At 38.9% G+C, this 23,456-nt stretch overlaps 1 protein-coding gene across 1 annotated transcript in view; it reads left to right on the top strand.

Annotated features, from left to right (window-relative positions):
• Positions 1 to 23,037, top strand: part of SLC28A3 (solute carrier family 28 member 3) — a 262,179-nt gene extending 239,142 nt beyond the window's left edge. Inside the window, exons 14-17 of the mRNA XM_044060325.1 lie at positions 4,730 to 4,811; positions 16,046 to 16,144; positions 17,568 to 17,623; positions 22,930 to 23,037. Of these exons, the coding sequence (XP_043916260.1) occupies positions 4,730 to 4,811; positions 16,046 to 16,144; positions 17,568 to 17,623; positions 22,930 to 23,037 (345 nt within the window). The remainder of the gene's footprint in view (positions 1 to 4,729; positions 4,812 to 16,045; positions 16,145 to 17,567; positions 17,624 to 22,929) is intronic.
• The last annotated feature ends 419 nt before the right edge of the window (positions 23,038 to 23,456 follow it).

Genomic DNA, 23,456 nt, shown 5'->3' with positions numbered 1-23,456 from the left:
AACAATAGGTATGGTAAAAAGTGAGTATGGCACAACCAAATGTGGTAGATGCAATCAGTGCCGTTTTATCACAGGAGTTAGGAGCTTGACTTTGGGCAATATACATAAGACCTCTATCACGTTCTGCAAGGAAAATTGTAGAACTAAAAATGTTATATATTTAGCTAAGTGTCAAACATGCCCAGGCTATTATGTAGGAATGACTACCAGATGCTTGAGAAATAGAATCTATGAGCATTGTTATAAGATGAGAAAGCATGATGGAAACAATGCTTTATGGAGGCATTGCAATGCTAATAAAGAGTGCAGGTCCTTTGAATTTGGTATATTGGAACAGGTTCAACCGAACCCTAGGGGAGGAAATATTAAGAAAAAATTAATGGAAAAGGAGACATGCTGGCAAATTAAATTGAACGCTTCGGAATTCCCAGGGCTAAATGATAATATTTCGATAAAACCTATGTTGGACAGATAACAATTTTATCTTGTCCAGGCTAATAGCACTTAGTTAGTCATTGTGCATATATATTTAAGGAAATAGGAAATGAGGAAATAATTATTTGCCCTGGTGGTATTATTTACAAATATTTTTAACAGTGAATATTGAACTAATATTGTTTTTATTAAATATAAAATATTTAATTTTGAGAATTTTTATAGTTTAGGTAAATGTTATATATTTTTTTTAATCAATTTACAAGTGTATAGATTTAGAGTTATATAATTGCTTTTGTTTCATTTTTTGAGGGAATTCAGCACTGTGCACTTTAAGCATTTTGTGGTAGATCAACCATCAAGTGTTTTTAATTATGTAATTAATGTGATGCCTTAATTGGTGAAGTTTGAGTATAAATTATGAAGCAAAGCTTTCACAAATGGTTCTGAAGAAATCTACGAGTGTAGATGAAAGCGCTCAACCTGTTTGTGATTTTAAAAGGTTTTACTAGTTGGTATTAAAGAAGAAACTTCATATTTTCCTGTGCCAGTGCATGATTATCCTTACTGGGACTGTTTCAGCTTCTCTGGGGGCTGTGTTTGTTTTATAGTTGGACTGACCAGTAGCAGTTGTTTGTTCTTGAGATATTAAAGTAAGAAAGATACTCTTCAACCCCAAGTATGTTCGTAACAAGGCCGACCTTCTCAGTGTAGAATAACATAATGTTCTCCAGGGAATTTACTCTAGGAAGAATTTTAAAAATATGAAGCTATTAAAGTTGCTTCATTGTACAATTGATTACCCTAGTGGCTGTAATTACTTTTCATCACTGCTACAAATATCTGTTGGCATCTCATACACTGAGACTGAGACAAAGAAGCATAATTATGCAGGATCTTGTCATCATCTGCCATTGCAGTGTTGCAATATCATTCTTCCTGTCAGCAATCTTGAGTTTTGACAGTCAGTCTGGAAATGTTAAAATTAATTAGTCCTCATACAAAGCAAACAAAAACTAATGTTAATCAAACATACACTAGTGAACAGTTTTAAAAGTATACCATGTATTCACTTAATGAATATTTAAAGATCATTGGTGCAATATGTGTACTTTTAACACACAAAATAAATCCCTGTGAGAGAACAACAATCATTAATTTCTGGTTATTGAAAGTAATGAGAGTTGGTGATATTGACTGTTTACTTGAATACAGGAAAATGCTTTGGTAACTGAGTATACATTCTACATTCCAACAAGGAATTAATGATTGTTGTTCTGTCACAGGGAAGTTTCAGGTATAGCTAATTTGATTTAAATTGTTTACCCTTCTTATAAGAACATGTACAACTTTGGTGTTTTTAACATTCATTTTGTGTGTTAATTCATTGTTGTGTATTATTTTGTTAATACGTACTATGATGGGTTTATATTTCGGGGATTATAGATATTTTGTATTATTTTTATATTCTAATTCTTGATTACGTTAATTGATCAAGATATCCTGTTGGGTAATTATATTAAGTACGTGTGTGAGATCCTTGTTTTTTACTCTGATGAAGCCCTATGTGGGCTAAAGTCTTTGTCATTAAAACTTCCTAAACTGTCTTCATTGACTTTTTCTTTGTTTTATTATTTGATAGCTTGACACTCATGTCAGGTGCTGGTGGTTACTGGAACCCAAAGTTCTCTAGATTTGTTCATGGACAATCTGAATAAAACATGAAGAATTTATGGAATTTTCCAGCAACATCAGTGATTCCACATTAACCTTTTTGACATTCTTGTCATTGCGAAGAATAATGAATTAGAGAATGGGGTTAACTATAACAACTTGGCAAGCAATTCTTTGTCACATTTCAAAAGCATCCCCCCCCTAAATGTCAAAATGCTGGGATGGTTAAGACAATGTTTATATGACTCAACAGTTTAGCAAGTCACACCAGCTGTATTCCAATATTAGAAGAACAGCTAAAACAAAGATTTCTAGTGGGGGATGTCCTGTGCACCAGGTTAAGGTAGACCAATGATAATCTATGATCTAGCAACAGAGTAAAAATAAGGTCTCACAGTGGACTTTAACACACACTTTAGATACTCTTGGCATCAGGATCATTATACATTACGAATGGAAGTTGTTTTACATTAATGATGAAATAATAAAAATAATAGGAATAAATCCAAAATTTGTGAACAAAAGAGGCCATAATATCAAGAATGTATTGGAAAATGAAAATACTTCAGAGCACAAAGTGACCAGCAAAAAAGGCACCCTCAAATGCCATAACTGCACCATTTGCAGCTTAATCAGTGATGAGCCAAATGCCTATTGTGCTAATACCTCTAGGACATATACCCCACCTGGTCTGTTCACCTGCAATTCAGAAATTGTAGTTTACATGGCTGTGTGTTCATAATACAATCATTTTAATGCTGAAAAGCTATGTGTAGGTTTACAGACAGGATAAAACAACACATTAGAGCTATAAAGAATAAAGACAATGTTAACGCACTGTATACACATTTTGAAAATTTAACTAATTAAAAAAATCCTTACAGTGTTTTAGACCATGCAGAAAACAACATAAGAAGAGGGAGCAGATAAGACTATTTAGGGTACCTAGAATTCAAATTGCAAATTCTTTTGAATGTAACCAGTGGTTATGGTCTGAAGTGGACAGTAAATTTCAAGGCTGAGAGCTTTAAATATTAGGTTATATGAATTATGTTAATTCAAGGAACTTATCTGAGTAAGGTTTAGAACAGAAACAGTAGTTATGTGCACTGGTCTGATGAAGTCTCAGCCCTAGTGAAAGTATTGAAGACAAAAGCTCTTACTACTTTGGTAGGGCCAGATTCATAAACTTACTGGGTTGTACACACATCGTGGTACATTGTTTTGTATTTAGTAAGCACCCTTACATAGTGCTGCATGGTCATCCAGTAAGATGCCTGGCAGCACTATGAAGGGTTGGCCTCACGGCCATGCAGATTGCTGATCAGGCATTCTGGGGAGAGGCATATGCCAATTAGCCATGAGCACTCTTCCTGGAACTGCCTCCCAGGAAGCCATCTACACAGACAAGCAATTCAAGAAATCTCTCAGCCATGTAGATTAGCATGGGCATTGCCACAAATTTGCAGTAGCAAACAAGGCCAAGATTCTTGGTTCATGTAGTAATGTGAACACCAAGGTGGGACTCACTAGAAAATAGAGCCATATTAGTACCAGCATTAAGGGGGGGATCAAAATGTAGGGGGGAACCACTGGTCATCAGGGATGAGTTTTTAAGGTTCCTTAATGGTATTAACATTACTATGAGGATGGAAGATGGGAGATACACTAGACATAAAGGAATGCTCCTTAAAGTGCTCTAAGGCACATACATTACTACTTGGGGAGGGTTAACCACAGGACACCAGGACTTACACTTAAGTGCCATAATGGCACCAACAGTAGTATGGGGATTGGGGTGGGGGTACCATTAGACCACCAAAGCTAACTCTTGTAAAGTGCTATAATGGCACAAAAGAATTATGGGAATGGGTGGACCATGGGATGATAGGGATGGGTACAAGCACTATATAATGTGTGAGTGAGTGTGTGTGTGTGTGTGTGTGTGTGCATGCACATATGTGACACACGTGTGAGAGAGCTTATATGTGCAGCTGGGTACTACTGTTTGTGCAGATCAGCCATTCAGAAAATACATATATTAGCCGCTGTTGAGGTCCAACCTCTCCAAGAGTAAGATGATTCTGAATTACATTTGGGCACGTCACACTGGAAGGGTGTTTCTAGCATGAGCCATACAACTTGCACTAGGGCCTTTAATGAATTCAAGAGGTAATGTGTTTTATTATTTTTTTTTTATTAAAATGTGTATTTATTCAGAAAAAGGGGAAGTCAAGGTTTCTTCATTTATTTCCTGGTTCATTGGTACAACTTTTTATTTCTGTGGACTTACATTTTGCTATGGTAAACTAGGAAGCCCTTCAGCATATCATTTTGAGTCTCTGTCTTAGGTAAGCATTTTTTTCTTAAGCATTTTCGTTTGCATATCCTAGGTAGCATTTAGGAAACCTTGAGCATATCTTTCCCTTTCCCTTTGGCTATGTTTATTTATGGTCTTTAGTTCTATCATAGAGACTGGCAGCTTACATTTCAGACCACAGTGATAGTGAGGAAGTGCCACAAATGTAAGCACATAATGAGATGAATAACAGTCTGGTTTGATGTTTAGTGAATCCTCATACAACCATGTCTAAAGTATTAATCTGTATTTTTTTATTAGATCAGATCAGAAACTATTGCCACCTATGCACTCTGTGGATTTGCAAACTTTGGTTCCCTGGGGATCATGATTGGTGCACTGGGTAAGAAAACTATTGTGTGAGAAAAACTGACATTGTTGCTAACTTTTGAGTTCTATATTCTATAAAGGCTGGTACCACTAAAGTTGTATGTCTATTTGTTTATCTGTTTTCCAACTTCCTGTTTGTTTTCTTTTCATCATAGCTCTTTAATATGCAAAATGTTTCTCTTATCTGGAATTGCACCATCTTTGTTATAGCCTATAGTGATACTGCACCATCTTTGTTATGGCTTATAGTGATATTGCACCATCTTTGTTATATCCTGTAGTGATACTGCACCATCTTTGTTATATCCTATAGTGATACTGCACCATCTTTGTTATGTCCATCACCACATTTTATCTATATAGGCAGCTCAGCCATACTAAATCAATGACATCTGGCAGATTGTGATTACAAACCCAATATTATATATCAGTCCTCACATCAGTAAAAGTCTATTTCCTTTATATAATGTTAAAAATAGAAATATGCTTTATATATTAAAGCAATGAAGGGTGGTCTTCTGGCCAGTTAACAAATGTTAATCTTTTTTGATGTGTACAAATACATTGATGATCTCTTGAATAGTATTCTCACAGTCACTTGCAGTAATATCTCATAAGGTTAATGTTTGCGTTAATCACGTCTGCCCATTATACTGAGTGAATAAGGAAAAGACAAAGACCTGTTTTAAACAATACAAACTTTATTGTCACAACATAAAACAACAACACTAATTACAAAGCAAACTATGAACAGAATTTATAAACCAGATATTCACTTTCTTCGCTTTCCTTTATTACTGGATATCAGTATATGTTTTGGTACAGTGTCTCGACACCTTCTCCCCCATATATACAGATAGTTTTCTTATTCATCTGTCAATCTTTATCATTGCCATAACCTCCATCATTAAACTAGTATTGTCAGGCTCTTAATTGTAGAACTTTTAACAATAGCAGACAATCCAAAGCATTCACAAACAAGAGGAAGTAATGTATGACATTACATTTCAAGAACTAAATTAATATAACTAAAATGAAATGAAATAAGACTAAGACAAGCTAGGTAATCTTTTCCCTTTAGTACACCCATCTTAATAATGAGGGAGACCATGCCACTTAAATATTTTTATGTATACCCACTTGCCAAACCTTTTGTGTTTCAGCCCCAATCTATCACAAATCTGATTTCCTTTACATAGGTTCATAGGTTGGTACTAGGCTATCAGCCCTAGGGCCTATACAAGCCTAACATAACAATTCCCTGGATATTTCTTCCCACAATATTTACTTCCCTGGGCCCCTATCTAGCAGGGTGACTGACATGATCCCCAAGGTAAATTTCCTATCTCCCATCCAATCGTCAAGGTTCCTTTTGTAGAGGGCCATGGAGGCGCTCTGCTTGACATGTATGGGCAGTCTATTCCAGAGCATGGGGAGTCTCTGGATAAGAAACCTTTTTCATATTTTAAGGTAGCTATCTGACAACACATTTCTATCAAGAAATTCTCCTTGCCTTGCAATTTTCCTTTATTTCTGCTTTATCCTTAAATTTCATAACTTACCTTCCTAATGGTAGCTACCTAAACTTCCATTCTCTTGTTATATCTTTTAAGACAACAATATTATGAGGTGCATATTTGCACATTCTGTTTTGCTACAGTTCTTTCCACTATCATATCCTAATAAGAGTAACATTAAAGTATCTGCACTGCTTTCCTTAGTAGCCAAAACAATAACTCTCCGACATCATACATAAAGTCAGAGAGATTTGAACGCAATGGAATCTCCTTGTGTCCCTATTGCCCCTACTTCATATCTCAAACAACATGCATCCACATTAGAGAACTTTTGTTCAGTCTTTATGTTGCATAGAATATTTGTAGAGACATCTCCATGTGAATGCTGTATTTAGATGATGTAGCAGTACAGGCCGACTCTGAGCGAGAACTTCAGCAAAGGCTAGGAGAATAGATTACAAATCTGAAGGCACATGGGATGAAACTAAGCACAGATAAGATGGTGGTAACAACAGCAAATTGGGGAAATCAGAAGAAGCTGAGAATAGAGATAGAAGGGAAGATAGTGGAACAGGTAAACAGCTTCAAGTATCTGGGAGGAGTAGTTGAGGAGAAGGATAGTCTGAATGAAGAGGTCAAAGCTAGAATCAGAGGAGCTGCATCCAACTGGCACAGAGTATCAGGTGTAGTTTACGACAGAAGAATGCCAAAAAAGCTGAAAAGTAAGGTGTACAAGACAGTGGTGCGACCCATACTGCTGTATGGTACAGAAACCTGGGCAGTAAAGGCAGAACAGTTGAAGAAACTAGAGGTGATGGAAATGAAGTGCCTGAGAAAGGTGACAGCATGCACACTGTGGGACATTTGAAGAAATGAGAACATAACAGCAGAAGTCAAAGTAGCTCCAATTGCAGAAAAGATCAAAGAGAACAGATTACAGTGCTTTGGGCACATGTGTAGAAAAGCAGAAGACAATCTGGTGAGGAAGATTTGGGACAGACAGGAAGGAGGTAAGAGGAAGTGAAGACACCCAGCAAAGAGGTAGATGGATTGTGTAAAAGAAGATCTGTGACAGTCAGGCATGAGTGATGAAGAAGGCAGGAGTGTGGCACTGAATCAAGAGAGTTGGCAACAGTTAACATGATACCCCGACCCCATGTAGAAAAATGGGAAAAAGGGGGATGATGATGATGATGATGATGATGATGATGATGATGATGATCTCCATGTGAATACCCTGAAATAGCATGACTTTGTAGCATGTCCACTCATCACTCCCAGTTTTTACTTCCTCTCCCAACAGCTGTTTCGAGCCTCTTTTTAGTTTTTACTCTTCCATATGGATCTTTTCCTTTAACTTCTATTAATAATAAGAGTACTAGAACATATGGAGGTGATCCTAATAAAGTACATGCAGGCCCCATAATTCATACTGGATTAATTAAACCCTCATACTCAGCTTGTAAGTATCTCAGAAGCCTGGACTTCTGTTGCACCTATTGTACCTTGTTTGCGCCAGTACTCCAGCTCTTCTCTGTCCAGTTCTCAGCATGTATTTCATTTACTTATGTTGTCTTGCTCTACTTATCATGTTCTTCATCAACTCTGATACTTGCTTCAGTACATAAGGTTGCAGTATCCGCTACTCACTTACTCCAATGTTGTACGTTTTTCAAAATTCTGTTCATTCCTAGTCATTTATATTGAGAATTATTTTCCATTTCACTTTCTATATGAACTGAAAGAAGATACAAAACCTTTATTCATACTGCCTTGTAGTCAGAAGCATAGCTAGGGTGGGGCAAAGGGGGCAGCTCCATCCTTAGCACAAGGTGATATGGGGCACAAGTGGTAACATCATTTTTTTTTTCTCACTGCTCACAAATGTGGAAATAGGCATTATAGCATGAGGGTTTTATGACCTGCCTCTCTTTTTTAGGAGGGAAGGAGTGCTAAGTCAGACAACATCCCCCCCACACACTTTTTTTTTTGTTGTTGCTCTCACATAGAGTGTGAGGGCATTAGCACCTGGCATTCCTCAAGGGAATAACACCCGATTGGAGAACAAGCCTTTTTTGTTTCTTTTCTGCTCTTCAGCCTAGAGTTGAAGGGTGCCAGTAAGGACAGCAACACTTGGCACCAAATAAGGCAGCTACGGCTTGGCTTGTAACAAGCAAAGTTTAGTCTTTATGCCTTATTTTAGATAACAGATAGTTATTTTAGAAAACAGTAGATACTCCGGAACCACAGAGAGAGATAAAATTACTGTTTATACACAAGTACAGCTGCAAAGAGACTTTCACAATTAAAACTGCTTTTTCAGGCTTGTAAAACAGATAACTTAGAAATCAACAGTTTCTTATATAAACATCTGTTAAAATGTAATTAACCAATCATTCAATTAATTCAATAAACATGTTCCTTTAAAGTACCAACATCAAGTGCAACCCTAACAACAACTTTTAAACCAACATGAAAATAAAAATTATATATAAAAATCATCTTATGCATTTTTGAAGACTCTTCATCTCTGGTTTCAATTATTTACTATTGCAGCTATGTTTATGTTTATTAAATCTTCACTCTAGCTTTTAAATGCATCATTTTGTAAGAGTCGCCAATGCTTTCCCAGCAAGAAGTTGCCAATCACCCTGCAAACATCTCAGATCATGAGGTTCATATGTGTATACTAGGTTAATGACTTCTGGAGCCTTTATAAGCCTAGCCAGGCACCCCAACTGTACTCTGCAGTTTATGTGTCTTAGAGGCTATTTTATGGGGTATATGTAAGCTAGGGCAAGATTTACATGTTGTCTCTACCCATTACAGACATACGTACTAGACCTAAGGTGTATTTCTGATGAACCATCCACTGTTCAGGTTTATCTGTAAAGGGTTAGGAAAGAGCTCTGCTTCACCTGGATGGGAAGCCTGTTCCCAAGCAGAAGAACTCTCTTGAGACACATACCTGTACATACAATATGTCCTATTTATGTCACAAGCAAAGTTTAAATTCCTAGAGCAAATAATTCTGATACTATTCCTTTTGTGGATATGCAAAAAGTCCATGAGAGTGGGATCTAAGGATGCCTTGTATTCTAGGTATAGATCCTCTCTCAACAGTCTGTAGGAAAAAGAGTATAGAGATAGAGCTCTGAGGTGATCTGCATAGGACAAACTATTTACCCCAAGTATTGTGTTCGTGAGGGACCTCTGTGAACACTCCAGTTGTTGCATGTGCCTGGTCAGTTACATACAGAAGGAAGCACTGTATTCAACGATGGGCCTGATGAGGCCTGAATACAGTGAAACAATGACTATCCTGGACCCAGATGTCATGCCCTCACTTATAAGTTGAGCAACATAGAATTATTTCATTGCTACCTTAGAAAAATGTTGATCAAAAGCCAAGTTGCTCTCTATATATGTAGCCAAATCCCTAACTACTGGTTCTAGCCTTAAGGGTGTGTGATCAGTGAGGTGATTTCCTAGGGTGGCTGACTTTCCAAAATGTACTGTTATGCATCTGTTAGCATTGAGTTTTAAGTTCATAGGTTCACAGGTACATAGGTAGGTTCATAGGTAGGTAGGTACTAGGCTATTGGCCCTAGAGCCTATATAAGCCTAGCCAAAAATGTACCCTGGCTTTCGCCACCCAATAAAATTATTTTCCTGTGCCCCTATCGAGCAGAGTCACAGACGTGATCCCTGGGGTGAATTTCTTATTTCCCATCCAGTCATCAAGATTTTTCTTGAAGAGTGCTAATGAGAAGCTCTGTTTGACATACATAGGTAGTCTGTTCCAGAGTATGGGAAGTCTCTGGGACAGGAATCTATCCCTCCAGCATGTTCTGTTTATTGTGGTGACAAGGTTTAGGTCTCTAGAGCATGTAGCTTGGAGGGATTGGGATTTCTTTAAGTGGGGCATGTCCAACAGCTCTGGATTTGACATAGCTTTGTATGTTAGGCAGAGATCGCCTCTGAGTAGGCGATATGCGACGGAGTAAAGCTGGAGTTTTTTGAGACGGCCTGCGTAGGGCATCTGTTTGAGGCCAGTAATCCTCTTGAGAGGTATTTCTGTGGCCTTTCCAGTTGTTGTTGATTTCTTGTGAGGTACATACCAAAGGGGCGTTGTACTCTTATAATGGGTCTAATGAGTGATGAGCAGAGGGGAACAATGACCTCTTTTTTTTCCTGGATGAGAAACCTTTTGTGATGAGGTGTGCCATGTAGAAGGATTTCCTGACCACTGTGGCAATGTGATTATCCAAGGAGAGACTACTGTCTACCTGTGTCCCAAGGTCTCTTATCACACTTTCAATGTTAAATAGACTACCGCCTATGTAGAAGTTCATGGGTACAGAGTTTTTACCAAAGAGGATGACAATACACTTTGTGGCATTGAGCTTCAGGCCATGGCTTTGACACCAGGTATCTGTCTCAGTGAGGCCCTTTTGTAGTATGTCCACATCATTAGGAGTTTCGATTATGGCTCCTTGTTTGCAGTCATCTGCAAACTTTGTTAGCCAGAGACTTTCTGTGTTAGCCTGCACTTCAGAGACGTAGATACCAAACAGGAGAGGACCCAGGAATGAACCCTGTGGTACTCCACTTGTCACTAGTCTGAAGTCGAATTTGGGTTCTGCTACTTTCACAGTGTGGGTTCTGTCCATGACCCAGTTGGCAACCCATCTTATGACATAAGGATTTATACCTAGTTTAGTGAGCTTATCTATAATTCCAGAGTGGGGGATGGTGTCAAAAGCCTTGGTGAGCTCTAGATAAGCTGTGTGAACCACTTTACCCTCATCTATGGCTTTGGTGACTGCTTCAAAGAAGTCAATCAGGTTTAGGAGACATGATCTGCCTTTTACAAATCCGAACTGGGTAGGGTCCAGAGTTTGGAGATTACCAATGTCTTTGTTTATGAGTTCCATGATGATACGTTCCATGGCCTTGCAGACCAGGCTCATCAATCTAATAGGGCGGCAGTTCCCGGGGTCTGTCATGGCTCCCCCTTTGTGGAGTGGGATAAACGTCACAGTGCGCCATTCAGTGGGCACAAAGCCTGAGGTGAGACTATGATTGAACATGGTACTTAGGTAGGGTGCCAGTTAATTCTGTAGCTCATGTAGAACGCAGCCTGAGATATTGTCAAGTCCCATGGATGCTGTGTTCTTGGCTTTGGAGAGTGTGTTTTTTATCTGTGCAGCCATGATTACAGGAACTTTGCATTCTTCCGGTATAGAGATGGGCTCTGTAGGGGGTGAGGGGGGGTAAAGTTAGAACTGAACCTATCTGCCAGGTTGTTGGCAATATCAGTTGGTTCTGTATATTTAGTGCTTTGTGCTGTAACTCAGTGCAGATCTGAGTGTTGCCATTGAGATTCTTGACATAGCTATAGAATGCTTTGTGGTTGTCTTTAGAGTCAGTGGCAATTTTGTTTTCGTAACTAGCTTTGGAAGATTTTATGAGGGATCTCAGCTTCTTACTGAGGTTGACCAGGTCCTCCAGTCATGGGATTTTACTCTTTTTTGCAACAGTTTCTTTCTTCTGTTGTAGAGTTTGTTTATGGCAGAGGACCACCAGATTGGCTTCCTTTTTTTGGAGAATAGCATCTTGGTTCTATTAGGGATAGCATGATACATGCACTTGTGTAAGTGCTTATAAAGTGCATTTGTGTAGGATTCAGCAGTCGTACCTCTATTGTCCATCTGCATGGGTGTCATGAAGTTTGCCACTTCTGTCTTAAGAAGTGTGAAGTTGGCTTTGGAGAAGTTTTTTATGGTGGTTTCCCTAATTGGAGGTGGGATGTGGATGTCTAGGGTGATTAGCTTGGGATTTCTTTAAGTGGGGCATGTCCAACAGCTCTGGATTTGACATAGCTTTGTATGTTAGGCAGAGATCGCCTCTGAGTAGACGATATGCGACGGAGTAAAGCTGGAGTTTTTTGAGACGGCCTGTGTAGGGCATCTGTTTGAGGCCAGTAATCCTCTTGAGAGGTATTTCTGTGGCCTTTCCAGTTGTTGTAGATGTCTTGTGAGGTACATACCAAAAGGGGAGTTGTACTCTATAATGGGTCTAATGAGTGATGAGTAGAGGGGAACAATGACCTCTTTTTTTTCCTGGATGAGAAACCTTTTGTGATGAGGTGTGCCATGTAGAAGGATTTCCTGACCACTGTGGCGATGTGATTATCCAAGGAGAGACTACTGTCCACCTGTGTCCCAAGGTCTCTTATCACACTTTCAGTGTTAAATAGACTACCGCCTCTGTGGAAGTTCATGGGTACAGAGTTTTTACCAAAGAGGATGACAATACACTTTGTGGCATTGAGCTTCAGGCCATGGCTTTGACACCAGGTATCTGTCTCAGTGAGGCCCTTTTGTAGTATGTCCACATCATTAGGAGTTTCGATTATGGCTCCTTATTTGCAGTCATCTGCAAACTTTGTTAGCCAGAGACCTTCTGTGTTAGTCTGCACTTCAGAGAAGTAGATACCAAACAGGAGAGGAGCCAGGACTGAACCCTGTTGTACTCCACTTGTCACTGGTCTGAAGTCAGATTTGGGTTCTGCTACTTTCACAGTGTGGGTTCTGTCCATGAGCCAGTTGGCAACCCATTTTATGACATAGGGATTTATACCTAGTTTAGTGAGCTTATCTATAATTCCAGAGTGGGGGATGGTGTCAAAAGCCTTGGTGAGCTCTAGATAAGCTGTGTGAACCACTTTACCCTCATCTATGGCTTTGGTGACTGCTTCAAAGAAGTCTATCAGGTTTAGGAGACATGATCTGCCTTGTACAAATCCGAACTGGGTAGGGTCCAGAGTTTGGAGATTACCAATGTCTTTGTTTATGAGTTCCATGATGATACGTTCCATGGCCTTGCAGACCAGGCTCATCAATCTAATAGGGCGGCAGTTCCCGGGGTCTGTCATGGCTCCCCCTTTGTGGAGTGGGATAACCGTCACAGTGTGCCATTCAGTGGGCACAAAGCCTGAGGTGAGGCTATGATTGAACATGGTACTTAGGTAGGGTGCCAGTTAATTCTGTAGCTCATGTAGAACGCAACCTGAGATATTGTCAAGTCCCATAGATGCTGTGTTCTTGGCTTTGGAGAGTGTGTTTTTTATCTGTGCAGCCATGATTACAGGAACTTTGCATTCTTCCGGTATAGAGATGGGCTCTGTAGGGGATGAGGGGGGGGTAAAGTTAGAACTGAACCTATCTGCCAGGATGTTGGCAATATCAGTTGGTTCTGTATATTTAGTGCTTTGTGCTGTAACTCAGAGCAGATCTGAGTGTTGCCATTGAGATTCTTGACATAGCTATAGAATGCTTTGTGGTTGTCTTTAGAGTCAGTGGCAATTTTGTTTTCGTAACTAGCTTTGGAAGATTTTATGAGGGATCTCAGCTTCTTACTGAGGTTGACCAGGTCCTCCAGTTATGGGATTTTACTCTTTTTTGCAACAGTTTCTTTCCTCTGTTGTAGAGTTTATTTATGGCAGAGGACCACCAGATTGGCTTCCTTTTTTTGGAGAATAGCATATTGGTTCTATTAGGGATAGCATGATACATGCACTTGTGTAAGTGCTTATAAAGTGCATTTGTGTAGGATTCAGCAGTCGTACCTCTATTGTCCATCTGCATGGGTGTCATGAAGTTTGCCACTTCTGTCTTAAGAAGTGTGAAGTTGGCTTTGGAGAAGTTTTTTATGGTGGTTTCCCTAATTGGAGGCGGGATGTGGATGTCTATGGTGATTAGCTTGTGGTCGGATCTAACCAACGAAGAATTGACCTCTGGTGTGGAACACTGGTTGCCCATGTTGGTAATGTCCAGATGTATGTCTTTGTAATGTGGGAGGAAACTGGAGTACCCAGAGAAAACCTACACGAATGCAGGGAGGACATGCAAACTTTGCACAGAAGGAACTCCGGCCAAGTGGGATGCTGCGAATGACCAGCATCTTTGTGGAGATGGCCTCCCCATATCCTAACTTCCTAGGTCATACCTGAGGACCATCTGGCTTTCCAGCAAATAAAATAAGGGTTTATACCTATATCCATGAGTTGCATTACAATGCCCAAGTGGGTATTATATAAAATGCCTTAGTCAGGTCAAGGTAAGCAGTCTACATCATTTTGCCCTCATCCAGTGCCTTGGTGAACTTCTGAAAAGAAGCTTACCAGAATGAGTAGGCATGAACTTCCCTTGATGAAAACAAATTGGGTTGGTCCAGTCTTTGAAGTTTTCTTTATGTCCTTATTAATTATTTCCATGAAGGCAAACTTGCTATACAAATGGGCACTGGTATCAACAAAGATAGTGCACAGAAGGGTAAGTGATTTTGTGGACTATCTTTAGGACACCCCAAGGATTATTGTGATTCAAAGAACTGAGTTATGGTACTTGCAAAGGGAGCACAGTCACTTTTTAATTTCCTTGAATGGCATATATGAGACAATCCCATACTAAGGACTACAAGTGGTTCAGTAAAACCTGACAGCAATGAGCAGCACTTCTCTGTAATGTATTCACTTACCATATAGTTTAACTTCCCAAGTAGGTACAGTAGATATTTGTTAAGACATATTCCACAGTGTTGCTGGTGTGAATGACTGAGATTCATGCACAGTCATTCAGATGCAGGAGACACTGAGATAATTGCTGCATTTATGGCAATGAGGGAAAACTGGTACTGTTCTGTATTTATGATACATGGCGCAGTGATGCAGCAGTAGCATTGTCACCTCTCAGCAAGAGGTTCTCCGGTTCGATTCGTAGCCGGAGTTCCTTCTGTGCAAAGTTTGCCCTCCCTGCATTCGTGTGGATTTTCTCTGGGTACTCCGGTTTCCTCCCACATTACAAAGACATACGTCTGGAGCGTTTCTCCCTTGGCATCTGCTGAAAACTGGCTTTGTTCCAAGTCGAACTATCCCAGTAAACAAATGTTAAATAAATACATAAATTAGGGAAAACTGGCGCATACCTATCAACCTCTTAAACAAGAAATATGGCAAAGCCATGGCAGGGGGTGGCAAAGGCTCCAAAATAAGGGCAGATTTTAATTGTCTTTTCAACATAGAAAGTTAATAGAATAACAGTTTTTGGGCTGCCATGGATTTTCTGAAGGATATGATTTCTGAAACTCAAATGACTGTTATTTAGTAAGTTCAATGGTCAATGATTCCCAGAAAACCACAAACTTTATGAAGAATGGACCAAAAATATAAGGCACTATTCTAGACATTTTCTGAAATTCTGGACCACAGAGAGGCTTTTGGCAGCTTTTAAATAACAATGAAATGTAGACTACAACAAAAGAACAAAAATACCAAAAAATTCTGCCATTCAATCACCAGTACATTGCTCCCAATGCATGTGATTCAGGACTGGCAGGGACACTAATGATCCTGAACAAAGAAGGCACAAACAGAGGCACTTCCGATTATTTGGTGTTACAGTGCCAGGCTGCTAGAATAGCACTGATATTCAGCAAGCAGACTTTGATAGACACCTGCTTTGAATACTTCATTCATTCATGTCAGTCAGACATATGTTTCTAGCACCCTGTTTAAACAAAATATTATAATACATTTTCTGTAAATTTAAAAACACATACTATAAACAGAATTAATGAGATAAAATATTTTATCTCCATTTTAAAGTTAATTATTTGCGTCTGTTGATGTGATGCATATTCCCTTAGCTTTGTACTTGTCTTCCAGCTTCCTTGGCTCCCACCCGGAAGAGTGACATAGTGGACTGTGCCATGAGAGCTCTGGTCGCTGGCACTGTGGCCTGTTTCATGACAGCTTGTATTGCAGGTAAGACCTGTAATGATGTCTTTGTCTTATCTGTTAGCTCATTTTTGACAGCAGATCTCTATTGTGCTCATGTGCTCAAAGGCAAGATTTGAATGAGAGTGAGTCTGTGAATGATATACCAATCCATCCCTCCTACAAGAGGTGTGCAGGATTAACAATGCAGTTTCTTGCTCATATAGCCTACCTGATGCAGGCAGTGTGATACCGCTAAATCATAATTTCCTGAGTCTATGGCATAGAAGGCTAAAAACCTAACTATGACCCAGGGGATCTGAGTTCAGTTATTGTTTCAGGCATTGGAAGGGACAGAACAGGAGGGTGGAGGTGAGCAGCCAGTATCGGCTCACTCATCCTGAGTGGGCTGAGCAATCAGATCAACTCTGCTGTTCACCTGTACTACACAGAGGGGGATTGTCAGGATGCAAAGATGGGAAGTCTGTGGAGCATGTGCCACAAACAGGGGATGGGTCCTGGGGTTGGTGTAGCTGTATCCTAACAGAGTCCCCTTAGATCAACATTATTTCCATTGTTCCCCATCTCTAGCAGAGTGGGAGTTAAGTGGGGAGAGAGTGGGATCCCTTCCCATGAATAATGACACAGTGGTGGCTGACTCTTGCCTCGGCTGAGGAATAGTTGGGTAATAAGCTATCATTCTGGTCATGGAATAAATGGGTCATAGGCCTCTCACCTAATTATTGAATGAATAGGCTTGCTGTTGCCCTTGTTAGAGGGCAAATAGGTCATTTAAGAATTGAGAGCTAGATGGCTTGGAGTACCCTCCCCCCATTTAAAGCATAATTTCCTCAAAGATGTGAGTGATCATCCTAAAGGTAAATATTTATGATAGGTAGGTGGACAGTCACAGCCATGGTTAAATGAGTGGGTTATAACCATCATAAAAATTATTTTTTTTTATTTGATGAGATACTAGTTTTGTTATGATTCAGTTTAGTAACCACAAAGAGTCATCATCAAAAAAGGTGGCTACAATGCAGTGTCCAGCTTATGTTTTTATTTATGTCAAGGTCAGAGGCATGATATTTAGACCATATATCAGCTTACAGAAGACATCTTCCCCACTCTCAAGTATAGCCCCAAATGCACACTTCTGTACAGTAGTACTGCAAAAAAAGAAAAAAAATGTTGAAATGACAGCATTAAGGAAAAGAAAAAATACATTTAACAAACCAGGCTCTGCAGAAAAGCATTTAAAATATATAGAACTTAAAATAACATCAAAGCAGATATGCCCGGATTGTTTTTATTTACATTCTAGCTCTGTTTGAAGTGTAAGGTGTGGCATATATGAAGAAGACTGCTTTAAATGTTCACAAAGATGCAGACAAATACCCAGACCTCTGAGTTCTTGGCCAGATGATGTTTACCTTTTTGCTTTGTATTTATTTATGTATTTATTCCATAGGGTCCTGCAGGAAATACACTGCCCATAAATCACTTCTGAAGCAGGATTATTTGGTTGTGAGTCTGTTTGCCTTTTTGCCTGCAGACATATTATTGTCTGGTACAACCAGAATCTGACAGGTACTTCTGTAATCTCAGAACCATCAGAGTGAGACAAGGATAGAGGCAAGCTACAAGTGAGAAAGCACAAATGTGGTGCTACTCTTGGTGTTACACAACTAATAGAACTGATGGACTCATCAACACTTACAGCACCCTAAACTCCAAGTTATTCTAAAGGTTCACATCCTTCTTCTGACCACATGGTAGTTTAATAGAATATGTTTCTGATCAGTGTCTAAATCTTCATAGTTATATCTTGACCACACTGGAATGTATACGTAACTATCCTGACTAAATATGTGTATAACAAAAATGTTCTTCCAGGCTAAAGATTCATAAATTGTTTTTATTTCATATTTACTAATACTGGCATGTGACACTTGTATTCAAGTCTCAAAAGTATGTATGACAACATTTTGAGACCAAACATCCCAGTTGTAATGGTTTGTACCTCTGAACTGCAGTGATGTAAAGTTAAAGAATGTTAGTAAAGGGGTGTAGGAAGGGAAGCCCACTGCATGGGAGAACCAACTATTCAAAGTTGAAATTTTTGACAATAACAGCATGAATGTTTAAATTAAATAATTCATAATTTTACATTATAATATGAGTATCACAATTATTCGCTCTAGCAATTCTGGAACATACGTTCATTTCTACACAGGTGTGACTATTATATGAATGATTACACTGTCTTCTTTCCCCACATAATAGTGAAGCAAGTGTTTGCCTGAAGGCATGATACACTGTTTTAACTTTTTCTGCAACCCCCAAATGTTGTACAACTAGGGGGCTGGAATAAGCTAATTTCCACCAACTTCTATGTTGCATCTGTCTTGGTGTTGTTAGGGAAGAGGTTGATTCTATTCTATGTTTCCTAAAATATGTCTGAATCAAAAAGCTGAAAAGTAATGGACCAACTTTCACCTCCTGTGGTCTTCAGTTAGTCACTTACCATATAACTAACATCATTCCACAAACCATAATCCCTTGAGGCCTACACTTCAGCAATGCGGCACTTTAGTTTCACAGGCTGTGTGCCCTCCTACAACCCTATAGTGGTAACGTTTACAGAGCTGAGTCAAAAGCATTGGAAAAGTTCAGGTAGGCCATGGGCTATACTACAAGTAATTGAATGCTAGTAGTTCACAGCACATTTGCTTTCTACCACTTGCTTGAAAACGCAAGTGCTGTAACCCCCACTAGTGTTATCTTACTACTTAATCCTCCTTAAACCTGACCCAATGACACTGTAGAACCCCACCAGAGCCCTAACACTAAACCTAAATCTTCCACTCAGTTCCTAACCTGAGTCGTCTCTCAGTAACCCTAAACTTCTGCTCTCCCCCTCTCTAACTCTAATATCTCCAATCACTCCCTAAACCTAAAACTCTGACCCCTTCTGTAAGCCAAAATTCCCAAATATTCCCTAACCCAAAAACTGCGATTCTGCTCCCTAACCCTAAACTTTCCTTCCACTCCCTATCCCTAATAATCCTCTCCTGCTTGCTAAACCTAAAACTCCCTTCCTGCTCCCTAACCCTAAAACTTCCCACCCATTCCTTAATTCTATAACTCTTTTCAAGATCCCTAAAAATTTAAGCCCCATTCCTGATTGCTACCCTAATCTACACTCCCAAACCCCTCTCACTCTTTCCCCATGGTAGCCGCACTGACACCACTCAAACTTGAACACTGTGTTGATGTAAGGTGCGACACAAGCCTGTTCGTACTCATATTTGAAGTTGACCCACAGTCTGTATGAGCTACAAGATGCCTGACTCCCTGGTTTCAAGACCTTGTTCTTGGATGGCTTGGGACTTAAGTGCTTGCAGTAGAGTCTAGGCCACATATAGTAGTATCTGATCATTTTTGACATTCAGCTTTTTTCCAGACTACATACTAATAGAAAAACCAACCAAGCACAAAACAGACTAAAATCTCCACAACATGCCTGATGCACATTTTATCATTAACAACTACTGGGTCATTAGAATAGCTTAGTACTTTAGGGACAGCATGGATTACTTCATTCCATAGCAATAGAATGTATTCACCAAAAAAATGCTCTAACTGTTTGTACTCCATATACATGTACTTCCATACAAATGTTCTCTAAGTATGTTTCTACAACATTTAAATATCTCCGATTATCCCTAACATTTTTAAAAGATTGCATTTTTTTTTCTTTTTATCTTATTCGATGGTCTAGAAAAGGAAAGACTATGCCCGTCCTTCCACTGACAACATATGTTTGCTTTTGTAAAACATTCTAGATATCCAAACAAGTCATTTCACGTGTATTCTATACTTTATGCACTAACAGAATCCAATCATAAAGCTTTTTCATAATTATCTTCATTAGTTCCCTAAACTTTTATGTCCAAGAAAAATGAACTCATAATCATGAAATAATCTATCCCTTACAGACTGAAAAAGCGATAACATTAGAGAAGAGCCTGCATATTTTGGAACTCCCTTTCCTGTATAAAATTAAAAGCCTTAAGTTTCCTCAAAGCAAGACCAGATTGCAGTATGGTCTGAAGGCCTTCCAACTACTGTAAATAACAATCAACTTCTGTAATAATGACCATCAATGACCGTCTCTCGTGGACACATACCCTTTCGTTTCCAAGAGCCATACTTGTGCTAGACATCAGTTCCGTCACAACATTAAGTGCGCACTTTTTCTTCCTCTTTAAGATCACAAGTAAAATCTCCTAGTATTATGACAGGCAGACTGTTAACTATACAAAGATATCTTTCCTAGTTTCAACATTAGCAATAGCATATACAGCTATAAATTTAACAGTTTCCATCTACCAAATAATTACTTTTCACTAATATACCTGGGATTACCACGTGAGTATTATAAATATGATCTCATCCAGGATTTAAAAAGAATGGCAATACCTGAACAAGAATCTGGGCCTAAAGACCATAACAGTCTTCTCCCCCCATTTTGTTTCAATCTGTAACTGCTGCCATCTATGAAGTTACTGTATGTCAAGAATATACATTACATAATGCTAACCTTATGACACCATTACACTTCCAAATGCCTAACAATGTAAATAATGCTATTACTGCCCAAGGAAATAACTGAAAATTACACCTTTCCCTTTCTTTTGTCACAGTGATTTAATGTAACTTTCTGTTGTTTTTTATACTTTACTCTTTTACCAATTGTAACCTCAATTTCAGAATATTCTCCTGCAAGCCTCCATCCTGCAGGGTTTCCCCACCGTCTGAGTCATCTTCTAATCTAACATCTTTTGACATTGTTTGTACGAGTATAACTGTTTCATCTTTCTGAGGTACCCCCACTCAAACTCAGCGTTTCAAGTCCTGTTCCTTCTCATCCAGGTAGAAAGGCGGAGGTGTTATAACCCCTGAATCTATCAACAAATGCATGTTCGCTCTGTGTTATTGTTCCATAACTATATTCCTATCTTCAGCCTTTCCTTCTAACAGTCTACTCGGATTGATGCTGTTGCTAGTATTTATAACAAAAGTGAGCCCTTGAAACATGTCTCATTTGACATTATTGTGCACATTTCTATTGTAGATGATCATTAATTAAATGATTCAGGTTGCCAGAATATAAATGCAGTGCATGGAGCGCTGTGATAACCCTAGAATTGGAAAAAAATATATATTACATCTTCTGTAGAGTGAGACCCCCTGTAACAGCACTTTAAAAGGGGTGTAGCAAATGTTACACCACCCTTGTAAGCACTGTTAGAGTCAAGTATAAAGGAAGGGATGTTCCTTCACTCGCAGTGGTCCCAGATTATCTTTCCTCCTACGTCCACATAAGTTTATAAATGTCAGTCTGTAAGTAACTAATTTATATTAGGGCAGTATTTAAAAACTGTCCCTGATTTCTTTTACTTACTTGTCTATGCAACACCACTTGCTAAGTGCATTACTGACTTTTAAAGCTGATACAACACTTAGGCTTTATTTTTGTTTTGTTTTGTAATACGTAGTACATGGAGTAGATAAATCTCCATGAACAACAAAAAGTTATGTTGGGTTCTCACTGGTCATAACCCATTATTATGTGTTCTCAACATGGATGCCAAGATTCACTTCTAGAGCTTCACTCTTAAGATGGATTTCTTGGCATCTTGAACAGATAATGATGTGGTTAAGATCAGTGACCCAATCATAACCCTCACTCTGTCGCTCTCATTCTCTCTATGTGTGTGTGTGTGTGTGTGTGTGTGTGTGTGTGTGTGTGTGTGTGTGTGTGTGTGTGTGTGTGTGTGTGTATATATATATATATATATATATATATATATACATACGTCTGTATGTACACACATATTTTTTGGCTGTCCAACATAATAGTGCACAGACTCTCTAATATTTATAAATGTAATCATACAAGTAACGTGTTGCAGAACACTGTCCTCTTTTAAAGACACCCAGAATTCCAATTCTCCAGTCCTTAATTACCTGTTATCATACATTTTAGTTATAGAAAAGATAGATTGACACAGTAATAAAATAATCCTTAATCATAGCTACTTCAAGCACATCTATTTATAATTAGGCAATAGGTCTACATTTTGAATGGAAGATGATCCAGCAAAGTGTTACTCATTCTGTGGATAATATTGGATCTGTGTCCAGATGGGTCTACTTTGTTTCATAGAATTTACACTTATCCAAAAGTCAAAAACTTGAGACAACTCCACCAAAAACTTAATAAACCAAAGCAATGAATCACCAATATTTTTTACAAGGAACCTAACCACTTGGCCATCAGAACACAAAAAAAAAAAAAAGGAAACAAATTAAACCCATGCAAGTGGGGGGCTTCGACCCCCACACCCTCCTAACTAAATATACCAACTACAAGATCACACTATACTGGGGAAAAGGGCAAAGTTCACCCTGGTGGACAAGTCATTAGTTTCCCTGTAAAAAATATCTGTGATTCATTGCTTCGGTTTATTAAGTTTTCAGTGGAGTTGTCTTAAGTTTTTGACATTTGGGTTAGTGCAAATTCAATTAAACAAAGTAGTCCCATCCAGAATGTGTGCAATAAAGAAAATAACTGCAATGTAATATCACAAAATCTTTCAGTGTGTACATGACTCAACAATTTCATGTCTTTCACAGTAAATCTTAAAGGTCCAATCATACTGTCCAATATAAAATATCCACTTGTCAGGCTTTTTAAGTGTTAATACATAGCACTGTATTTTGTGTCTGAAAATTCTTCTGCTCCATTCATTTTCCATTTTCAGCTACCACTACTGCACAACTTCGGACAACCTGCAAAGAAGAAACAGACCCTTTCCCCTCATCAAGCACTTCCTGGTCCTGCTGTACCTATGAATTATGATACGTTATGAAATATTCCCTTCCAAGTAAAACTGAAGCTGCCTTCTCTTCAATCCTGTGTACTGCTGAAGCCTAAGCCATATCTTCACCATTGCAAGGATCATCTACTTTTATTGCTCTGATTGATATGGGTGTGCTTTCACTAACATGCCTTGTAGCAGATAAATAGGTATAAGTAAATGTGTCTGCTTTATAGAAAAGGCATCCTGCATATTTGAGCCATGGCCTTCTAGCTCATACGGCAATATACTGATGTCTGCCATACTGTACAGAATGTTGGCCTAGTCCCTCCTCCCTCAAAAATTTAGGGAAGGTCACCACATTTCCCATAGTCAGTATGAATACCATCTTGTGTCTCCCCTGGAAAGAGATTTCTGGCCTTGTGCAACTAACCTAGTCAAAAAAGTGTACATAAATAAATAAATAACTG

Source organism: Protopterus annectens, chromosome 2.part0 (assembly GCF_019279795.1).
Source record: "Protopterus annectens isolate FY-2018-M chromosome 2.part0, PAN1.0, whole genome shotgun sequence".
Classification (NCBI taxonomy): Eukaryota; Metazoa; Chordata; order Ceratodontiformes; family Protopteridae; genus Protopterus; species Protopterus annectens.
The sequence above is the reverse complement of the archived record's forward strand: the minus strand, read 5'-3'. Positions and strand labels throughout refer to the sequence as shown.